At 40.2% G+C, this 11,214-nt stretch overlaps 1 protein-coding gene across 5 annotated transcripts in view; it reads left to right on the top strand.

Annotated features, from left to right (window-relative positions):
- LYPLAL1 (lysophospholipase like 1) overlaps positions 1-11,214 on the top strand; it is a 42,281-nt gene continuing 31,067 nt past the window's right edge. The window contains exons 1-4 of one of the 5 annotated variants that reach the window (XM_025202584.1): positions 1-63; positions 1,217-1,282; positions 1,892-1,991; positions 4,250-4,349. In XM_025202584.1, coding sequence (XP_025058369.1) covers positions 1,946-1,991; positions 4,250-4,349 — 146 coding nt within the window. In that variant the 5' untranslated portion in view covers positions 1-63; positions 1,217-1,282; positions 1,892-1,945. Of the gene's footprint in view, positions 64-1,216; positions 1,283-1,891; positions 2,049-4,249; positions 4,350-11,214 lie in introns of all 5 variants that reach the window. The other 4 variants (XM_025202582.1, XM_025202585.1, XM_025202581.1 and 1 more) reach the window with 4 other exon arrangements.

The raw sequence follows: 11,214 nt of genomic DNA, 5'->3' as shown, positions 1-11,214 counted from the left end.
GGCGGAGCGTGGCGTCCCCCGCGGGCCGGCACACGGCCTCCGTGATCTTCCTGCACGGCTCAGGTGCATGCTCCCCCCGGGCTTGCTGCGGGGGCGGGGGACTGCATTGTGTTGCATTGCATTAGCAGGGGTGGGGCGCTGTGGTTTGGGGGAAAGCCATGTGCTGCAGCGCTGTGGGGCAGCCAGGTGCCCTTCCCCCCCCCTCCCTGGGGTGCATCTGAAGCAGCGCCTCCGATGCCAGCTTTGTGCCCCCTGCCCAGTTGCCCCGTATGAATCCTGGCCCAGGCTAGCCCCCTCAAACCAGTTGGTAGAGGTGTGGCTGGGGTGTGTGACCAGGCCCCAAGCTCCTTTTCGGGGTGTTGTGCAGTATTAGCCCTGCTAGGGGCACAAAGGCAAGTGGCAAGGTAAACCCCAGGGTTTCAAATAGGAAGCTGTAGTGCTGAAGGCCTTGCGCCCTGTTGCAGTCTCGCTGGGTTCTTTGCAGTGGAAACGGGGCCAGGTTATTTTTCTGCACTCAAAAAATCAAGCAAAAGCTAAGAGCAGGAGTTTTTGGAGGGCCGTTTTAAGTCTAACCAGGGGTGCTTTGAGTCTAAGTTTGAGGACTGCCGAGTTAAAGTTTAGGCTCCTTCCAGCTTTTCTCTGCCCAGTTTGCAGCAGCAGCCGATCATCCTGGACCATGGCATATGCACGAGGGCCACCCAGCCCTTTGATGCAAGTGCCTGGGCAGGAATTTTTGGAGGAGTGGAGGCTCTGCCTAGTTTAGCATCCGTTTAAAGCAGTGTTTTTTGTCCATGCTGGGCTTTTCAAAGGTGTTAGCACCTGAAAGCTATCGTATGCTAAGGTTGCCACTTTTATTCTAGCCTAGACAAGGTCCTGGGCACAGGGACAACTGTGGTCATGCAGGGACTGCTTTCATGAGTGCCTTGCGTGCGCCACAGCTTGAAGGATCTTGGCTTTATTGACAGTGCCAAAGTCATAGGACTTGTGCTGCTGTATCACTTAGGTACCTTTGAAAATCCCATCTCTGTGTCCTCACTGAGTATGTAAGTAAAACTGAAATTGGCCGTTACCTAAATTGCAGGTAATTGTTTTTGAGAAACACTTTTTTTCTCCATTAAAGATCATATTAATCTTTATGTTACTTGTAACAATGATGGGTTAAAAAAACCCAAACCCTTCTGATGTTATCTTTACCTTGACTCTCTTTTAATTTTAGCTAAGGGTGTCCACATGTGTGTTTGCTGGAACAAACCAGTAGGCATCCATTTTGTTCTGCCCACAAGTACGTATCAGCATTCAACTTAGACCCTTCCAATATTGACATTATTCTTGCTGTATATATTTTCAATCCAGAATTTTATGTTTGAGTTGACAAAAAACATTAGGAGGTTTCCTATTAATTTCATTGCATTTTTATTTTTGCAATGCCATTTACATTTGTTTTTCTTAAACCAGGATTGTCAAAATTGTTTTGAGTTCAAAAGATTAAAATAAAGCAGAGTTGAAGAGGTGTGTTCAGCATCTGTTGTTAATGCTAATACTTTAGTATTTGAGGAAATAACTTTGATTTTGTAGGAGGTAGATCATGGTCAGAGGTTGAATCCACAAGTATACACTACAATTTTCCACAAGTACTCTACAATTTTTCATTTTTAATGTAACTATTCATAATATTTGCAGTGCAGCTATGAGAGAAAGTCAGAGTGCTCTTTTTATCTGCTTTTGTTTAACAAGTCTGTAGGCTATGTTTTTATGTAGGGGTAGCCACAGGTCTCTTAACTTGGGCTGGCACTGTAGGCTGCGTTGTTGCCCTCTGTTCAGCAGTTATGACGTAGAGCAGCAGCAAAGTGGCAGTTCTGTGAATTGATTTTCCTCTTAATGATTGTCACAGGTTAACTGCAGCAAGAAGATCCTGAACACCACCTCCACCCCTGCCCCCCATGGAATGGGAAATAATGAGGAAGTCCCAGTAAAAGACTTCCAGTACTTAAGTAAAGTACTAAGCAATTGTGGGAGTTCAACAAGAAAAAGCAGTGGCCTTAAATCAGGTCCTCACTAATAATTTTGGAGGCTCAGGTCCTCATCTCTGTATTTTTGTACATAGATGGCAGAAATTTAGTCTTCCGTGGTTGAAAGTGAAATTAAAACTCTAGTTTGAACTGAAGGGGAACCTACCCCCCCAACAAAACAAAACAAACAAAAAAAGCCCAGGTAGCGGACATTGACACAGTTCGTTTTGGTACTGATTTTGAAATACATAAACAAGACTGAATTATCCATGTTTTAGTCATGCTCCTGAGCATTCCTTTTTCCTTATGAGTAGTGCTAAACTTGAATAGAAAAGGCTTGCATTTTAGATTTTTTTTTATACATATTTGCTTCTTTGGGACATTGTGTGTGTATGTAAGTAACTGTAATTGCCTTCCAATATCAGCTTTGGTAATGAAGCCAGAACCATGATGGCAATGTATTTGCAAGAGTCAGTCATATTTCTTCTTAGTTAAAATGAGTCTTCTGTAAGCTGTTCACTGAAAAACTAGCTTCCTGAGCTGTATGTGTTCCTGATGATGTTTCCTGGATTTCAGAGAATGCCTGTAAACACCTAGTGTGGGTCACAGTCCTGCAAACATTTATAAGCATACTCAACTTGACACCTGTGAATAAGGCTGTTGATTCTAGTAAAGCTACTCATGTAAGCAAAGCATATGAGAGAGTATTTGTAGCTTGGACTTGCATGCATTTTATTTTGTAAATAATATTTCAGGATTTCCTTTGGAAACTAAAGCAATAGAAAACCTTTTCTAAGAGCTTGTATTCACCGCAGCAGTTATCTTGGGTTGGTATGCGCAAGTGACTGTGTTCATTTTAGGCTAGCTTGAGTGACAGTGATGCATTCTAGGTGTGTTTGCATTTTTAACTCAGGTTGGCTAGCCAAGGCTAAAACAGCAATAAAGACAAGGTTGCTTGGGTATTAACTTGGGTTGGCAGTTCAAGTTCAAGCATCTGGAAGAAGCTGGGATTAAAACCGCACCAGCGCTCTATAGAGTGATTGGAGTAGCAGTAGATGAGTTAACTGTAGTCCCTGCTGTATTACCAGTTTGAGCATAACTCACACTCAAATCTAAGGTGAGCACAAGTTTAAAGAACCACTTAATATGACCTGGAGATTTTTGTGCATGGTTAGCAGTTAAGTTATGCTTTTGAGTACAGTGAAGAGAAGCTCAGAAAGGGATGCAAGCTTGTGTTTGTAAAGTGTGCACACAGGAAAGCATGAATCCAGCTTCAGGTTGCTATTGGATGTAGGTTTCAGATCCACATCTCAGTCAGTTCTTATGCATTGGACTGGGATTCAGGATTTTGAACACTGTGCTAACTCTAGGCATTAATGCTTGGATCTATACACAATTTGATGTCTGGCTTATTAGAAATTCACGGGTATTTGGATCTAATGTTTGGCTGAAACCTGTTTCTGTTCTTAACAGCTAATGAAATGGAGTGAGTTTTTTATGAATCTCAAGTAAATTTGGAGGTATGTTAATGTAATTAAAAAGGGAGATAATAGAACAAGGAGCAATGGTTTCAAGTTCCATAAAGGGAAGTTTAGGTTATGTATTTGAAAAAACCTTCTCACTACAAGGGTAGTAAAACGCTGGAATAGGTTACCCAGACAGGTTGGAGAATCTGCATCCTTGGAGGTTTTTAAGACCCGGCTAGACAAAGCCTTGGCAGGGATGATCTAGTTGGGGGATGGTCCTGCTTTGAGCAGAGGGTTAGACTAGAGGACCTCCTGAGGTCCCCTCCAACCTTATGAAACATGGACACTTCAGTCTTGTTTATGAATTTTGATGATTCTGTGAAAAAAATCCAATTTTCAAAGACAATGCAGGATTTTTGTTTGGGTTTTTTTTCCACTGTGGGGGGAAAAACATTTACAGTCGGTGTTTGTTCTGTCGTGCTATTATCAATGGCTTATGATCTACTTTATAATTGGTGCAAGGTTTTGGGGGTCAGTGGCAGTTGAAAGTGTTATTAGATAGCCCCTTTAAGAATGCGATCTTGGAGGGTATTGAGTATCTCCTTATGTAAAAGGGGAAGTGAAGGTGCTGAATATTTCCAGTTGATCACTAACTGGCAGGATTGAGTCTGTGGTTTGTAATTGTGAATTTCTAACATCAGTATTTTTGACATTGTATGGCACCCTATATAAATACATATAATATCACTTATTTTATGTTTATTTCTTGCACAGGTGATACTGGCCAAGGAGTAAGAGCATGGATAAAGCAAGTTTTAAGTCAGGATCTGGCTTTCCAACATATAAAAGTAATTTATCCCACAGCTCCTGCCAGGTATTGTCCTACTTATTTTAAACCTAGGACTAAATTCCTTTATTCCTTTGACAGATTCATGGTTCTGAAAATGCACTCATAACTCTGAGTACAGATAATGCAGTCTTTCCTTCTGTTTTCCTGACACTGTTCTTTTTGTTTATTTTTCTTGTAAGAATTGGAGCTCAACTATGCTCAGTGCCAGAACCTTACCTTGTAATTAAATGCATGAGATCTTATGTAAACTGCTCTCCTCCAATTTCTATTTAAACCATTTTGCATTGATTTCTTTATCTAATTACTACAGATAAAAAAAAATATCCTCTGGGGTGCGCTTTTTAACAGTGGTATGAATTCATACAGCAGGCCACCTCTGTACCTACAGTGGTTTCATAAATCTGTTACCAGACTTTATTAAATATTTTGTTTTCTGTACTATCAAAATTTGGTTCTGTTTTTAACGCTTCTGGTAGGAGTGTTATTTATAAAATAAACACATAATTAGAAACAAATTAAAGATGATCTTCTACTATTAGAAACAGGCCTAGAAATTAAAAAAATATCAATCACAAGTTTGCTTTTGTTTTAAAGTTTAGAATAGTTGGACCAGAATCAAAAAATGGGGTCCAACTTCATTCTCATAGAAGTCTTCTGGGGCATGTCCCATTATTGTTACTGATTTAGTAAGGTTGCCACAGTGTGCTTTGTGCTATACAGGAAATAGTGGACCCAGGCTGTTTACAAGCTAGGTCTAACGTTTTCAGACTTGATTATTTAAAACAATGATTCTCAAGCTTTTTAGTCTTGAGGCACCTTTTGGAAAATGCCAGCTCCTAGCTTTCACTCACTTATTGATAAGAGAAAAATAATGGAGCAATTCTTCTGTTTTAGATAACTCATGAAGACTACAATAGGTCAGAAATATTTTTGGTACTGATTCCTATTTGGTATCTCTGGGTTTATCTTGTGAATAGCATAAGTGTTTCCACATCAAAAATCCTACAACACAGTGGTTGAGAATCATTGACTTAGAGATGCCTTAACCCATCTTTAGCTATTCAAAGGTATGGCAAGTTGATCAATTGAATGGTCAAATATTGTAATTTGACTGGTCAATTGACTGCATTTTTGACCAGTCAGAGATTATAGCAATTTTACAAAAATACATTTTTTGGTGTTTTTTTTTTTTCTTGACAGAAATATGATTTTTAATTGTTTTTAACACAAATCCTAATGGAAAAATTACGCTTTTTCTGTGTAGTTTGCACCTATTGGCAATTTTTTACAATTTTTGACTGGTCAGTTGACCAAAGTTTATTTGCGTGGTCAAATACCCAACCCTAGTACTGGCAGTCCTTGGACTTACAACACAATTTCTGAAAACCGCATCTTAAGTTGAAACATTGTAACTCAGAACCAGTTTTCTCATAAGAAACAATGTTACAAATGGGGGATTGGTTCCTGAGCCAAGGCCTGATACCCTATTTTCACTAAAAATACCCCAGAATTTTGTACTCAATCAAATATAAATGAGAGCACACACCAACTGCTGAAACTTCCGTAGCCTGACGAAGGGTTTTTGAACTCGAAAGCTTGCTTAATAACTATTCTCCAACTATTTAGGTTGGTCTAATAAAAGATATCAAATTCACCCAAGGAACCTTGTCTGCGTATGTCCTTAGACCAACATGGCTACAACCTACACCCCTATAGCTACATTAATGTGTATATATATTGTAAATAGCAATCGTGTCTATCCATAGGACTCTATGTCCTATCCCTTGGCAGTAGTCTCTTGACTACCAGTATTAGATGTTGGAGGAGTGAAGTAAAGGTCATCAATAATTTTCCCCATGCTTTTCCCTTACAGCCATTCTTCCTGCCTATATTTTAGCCACCAAAATGCCTCCGGCCACATCTGCTTGCCCGCTGGAGTTTCACGTTTCACTTCAAGTGTCCAAGTCACAGTCTCACATAATTACCTTAACATTTAAGATTACCCCACTTGCATGCAATGTACAGTGATTAAATCATGAATGCTAGGGACAGACATTCAAAAAGCCTGAGCCTGGCTAGGCTGAATCACTTTGTAACTGTACAGACATCCCAGAAATGCCAGTACATGCCTGCAGTGTCTCAGGCTAGAAGCTGGGAGGCGCCATAGCATCCCTCCCTTCCCTTGTACAGTACTGAGCTGAGGTGGGTATGGCCAGGCCCAGGCAGGATGCTATGATTAGACCAGCAGGGAGTTGATAAGTGTTTATCACCCCCTAACTTGGTGTTTATTACCCCATTAAGAAAACAACAGAGGGACATTACGAGTTACCTGTTGATTCTTCCTGTTGATTCAGCAGGGACTGTAGCCAGCATGTGGTCTGCTAGCTAATATACAGACATCTCTCCGCAAGGCAGAGGGGAGGGGAATTCCTGCTTAGCAGGGAGTGGTGATGAGGAGCAGTGGGGGAGGGACCAGCCTTGCTGTGGAGCAGAGAGCCCCACCCAGCCCAGAGAGCATGCTGGGATGCTAGGGGAGTCTGATTTAGCTTAAACCAGCAAGGGGTCTGAGACAAACATTGCATAAACCAGTTTGACCCAAATCAGTTAAGTCTGATACTACATTTCACCAGGTTTATCTTAAACTGGTTTCAGCCATTTTCAGATTGGTTTATGTGCACTGAACATCTGTTCTGTTACAGGTTTAAACTGGTTTCTGATCATTTACACTGCTTTATGTGTAATGTCTGTCCCTAGCCAAGTATGCTGTAGGAAACACAAGAGTACAGCATGCAGTGAAACATACTACATTGGAATTTAAAAATCTGAATCAATAGTTGGTACTTTATAATAAGAGTTTATTCTCTTCTAAAGCAAATTGAGATCATGCATGATTTGATTAAACTCTGCTCCATTTAGCAAGACTTTCTGTAGTGCTTTCCCCCCACCCTTTCTGAAAGCAAAATACCTGTGCTGCATTTGTCTTTGTCTAGCGAGTTGGAAGTACATTATGGAATATTGCTTTACAGTCCTCTGTTCCTGATAAGCACCATTAACTGACACAATGAAATAAAACAGATGCACTTAAGTACAGTAATGCTTGCCTCCATTTGGAGCAATATACAAACTAAGTTTGTAAAGATATGCTTTATTGATTGAAATATAAATAACAAAAAGTCTTTGCTGACTCAGTCAAAGGTAGTTTGGTGTTTAAATCCTGAAGCATGTTATACACTTTGATTAGTAATGGTTTCTCTCTCCTATTTCCAAAGAGAAAAACTCAGAGCCGAACACTTCCAAATTGGAGTGACGACTGTTAGATTACTCCATCAATATAAGGCACCTAAGCACCTGGCCTGATTTTTTTTGAAGTAGTGAACACTCTAGCACCAGTTCAGGTGCTTGGCACCTCTAAAAATAAGAAATTGGGTACCTTAAATATGGTCACCACGACCCCAGTCCTCCAGTTGATAGGATGCATTTGGACTTCTGTGTTTGCTTGGAACTCCAGTAACATCACTGCAGTTCCAAGGAGGTGCAGCAATACACCAGCCCTGGCTGTAGCTTTTGACTCTAGGGATTAAAAGCAAGGAAAAACTTAAGAAGTAAAGCAAGCCTGGTATATACAAGGAGCGCTTTGCAGGCATACTGTCCCAGCAGTTTGCTTTTGACAAGAATACAGCTTCTGTGCTTTTGCCAGTATAAGTTACGTTGTATACGCCTGCCCTGAATGAAATAAGTTGTACCATATTAATTAAGGATAATACCTCTTTGCACTACTGACTGACATCGCTATGTTGGCTAGAGTTTGTAAAGTTGGTGTGTGTGTGTGTGTGTGTGTGTGAATTTTTATGCCAGATACTGAAACAAATGAGTTGTATTTCTATCTACTGGAAGAACTGTCTGGTCTTAATGCTGTCCCTGACGCAATTACTTTGGAGCAACTAGAGATCACACTTCGGAAGAGTTCTTATTCTGCTTAACTTTTAAAAGTTAAGGTCACTGAAGAACAATACAAGGCAAACATCTAGAGCAAAATAGTATGGCTGATAAAGAGATTATATCAGTTTTATAGATTTTTTTTTTAAAACTAGGCTGTAAGAGGGGGGACATTGTCTAGAGAATCCTGTAGGAAAAAAAGATTTATGTGTTTTGTTTTTGTTATCATGCTCTTCTGTAATGTACTTGCCCTAAAAATGTAAGTTTAGTACAGCTTGAAAGACCTAGCTTACCCATCCTTTGAGTAGGTCTATAGTACTACTACTTTTTTAGTTTACAAACTTTCTATTTTTTTTCTCGGAGAAAAGCCTTTCTCTTGGCACAAAAGCATACGGATATTCTAGGGCTTTCCTGTGGAAGAGAAAAAATACTATCAAATGATAAAAGGTCAGAACCATCACTATCAGTGGTTTTGTATGTATACTGCATATTTCTGTTTGTATGTAGATCTAACAATATATGATTTAATGCATATATGCTATGATACAGCACACTTCTGTTTATTATTAATGTGAAGGACATGCATACATTTGAAAAACTTAATTTTGTAAAATAAAGAATGCACAATGTTTATGGCGGCTGTAGAAAATGGGAAGATTGTGGAAGAAAAGAAAGATGTAACAGGTGAATTTGCCAAATACTCATTTTTCAATCCTGTGCTTTTAGGCTTTTCGTGCTAGGAATAGTGTGCTTCATTTCTTTAACATATAGATGTTTTTCAGAATTTTAAGCTGTGGGTTTTTTTTTAGGGCTTGTTTAATTTTTTAGCTTTATCTTTACAATTGAAGCCATGGTAGCCAGATTTTAATTGTCACATACAGTTGAACTAAAACTTTTCTCCCAAATAATGTTGATGCATGTGCCCCAAAAAGAAACCCAAGTTTAAATTGTTGCCCTAGTAGCTGATGCAATCCTTAAAGCCACGTCTGCACCAACAGTTTTAAAGGGAAAGGACTTCCTTTTTCACACCCTTCTTCATTAAAGCACGGCTGCAGCTTTAAATACTGTTTCAGCTGCTACCACTTAAACATTTGGTTTCTTTTGAGTATCTAAATCAGGAGAACTAAATATCAGCCAGTTTAGCCCCCCTCTTTAACAGAAAGCAATAGTTTTAAATTAGCACTGCAGCAGCTAACATGGTAACATTAAACCCATTTAGTCTCCACTTGTTTTAATAAGTATACCTTCCTTTTATAGTCTTCTTGGAAAAATCTAGGTCAGAGATCCTGTGTGTTGTATAGCACTTCCTCTGACAATGTTTCCCATTGAAAGTCAGAAAGTAAGCTATAAATATAATTTGAGTTATTTTGTGGATCTTTTGGGCATCTATTTGCATATCTTTCCATAGTCAATAGATCTATCTGCATAGGTTTTTTTTCAAAATAATCTAAGCTTTCCTTGTTATAAGCATGTAGCTGCTAGCGACAGTTCAACACTGAGGTCTGGTATTCCAGGTATTTCACCTGGGTTCAGATCTCTGTTGTGCTCACAAGTGGAGGTGCATTTCATCTCAACATAGTCCCCATTCGGCCATATCACAAAACCACCAGACAGTTTGGCACCGATTAGCTGTATTGGCAGTCTTTGTTCATGAGAAGCCTAAGATTGGAAAAGCAGCTGGGGCATTGCAGGTCAGTACTGAGATGGATTGGCAGAGCTGTGTGGGAGAGCTTGTGCTGTGCCTAGCCGTACTATGCCTGGCTCAAGCAAATGTTATTAATACCTCAGTTTTGTGAGCCCAACCCTCATTCATAAATTTAAAACAAAGCGGCCTATTTAGAAGTTGTATTTTGAAGGACTTGGAGGCTTTCTGATATTGTCGAACTATTTCTCTTTATTGTGACCTTGTAAATGGACAGCATATTGCAATTGACACTTTACCTAATACTGTAGCATGGTGAAAGCATGTTTGAAAAAAAATTAATGTATTTTGTTATGTACCTGGTGCATTGGATGAGCTGGAATCAAATGTACAGTGCTCATGTAAGAATAACTTACCCATACTGAATACCATGCATACAATAAAGGTATCAACACTGTTCTTAAAAATAAAAAAGTGGATTGTAGTAATGGTACACTTGTGCTTCTCAGTCCTTTGGCCATGTCCCAGCTGTCAGCCTCTTTCCTCCCCCTTTTCTGGCTCGGTATTCTCCCGAAGTAGAGGAACCCTGTTAATCTCTCCCTTAGGCATGTCTAGGAATTCTGCTGTCCTAGCATTGTGGTGTTTGTGTTGCCTCACAGATAGCAAGTTAGAGGGTTGCAAGTTATGTAATGTTTTTATTCCCCTGCCCTTTTATTTTAAAGCCTTCATTTTTTTTTTCTTCTATCTCACGTAAGTATGCGAGTTTTCTCTTTGGGATTTCCCCAGTGAATCCAGCATTTCCCTGTTACCCAGTTTGCTACCATTTTTACAAAACTGTCATGCTGCATGTTAGAGCATAGCTTGGAAGTGCCTTTAAGAGCTGTAGTTCCACTGAGCCTCTGTTCATCCAGCAAAGACTTGGTGTGGCAGTGACAGCCAATAACAGGACACTTGGGAGGAGGCAGCCTGAGGAAAAGGCCATTTAGGGCCTTGCTACACAGTAATTTTAGGTGGCTTCGGGAGCAGAGGAGCTCATCCTCCTGCTTAGTGCAAACAATTACGATGTCATAGGGATAACGGAGACCTGGTGGGACTCCACCCATGACTGGACTACGGGTATAGATGGCTATACCCTGTACAGGAGGGATCGCGTAGAGAAAAGGGGCGGGGCGGGTAGCTCTCTATGTTAAGGAAAACTACACATCCCTGCAAGCCGATATTGGCGACCAGGGTGAACGGCTGGAGACCCTCTGGGTTAAAATTCGTGGGGAACACGGCACAGGAGACACAATGGCGGGGGTCTATTACAGC

This window comes from Alligator sinensis, unplaced genomic scaffold (genome assembly GCF_000455745.1).
Source record: "Alligator sinensis unplaced genomic scaffold, ASM45574v1 scaffold178_1, whole genome shotgun sequence".
Lineage (NCBI taxonomy): Eukaryota > Metazoa > Chordata > Crocodylia > Alligatoridae > Alligator > Alligator sinensis.
This window is presented reverse-complemented; position numbering and strand designations above follow the sequence as displayed.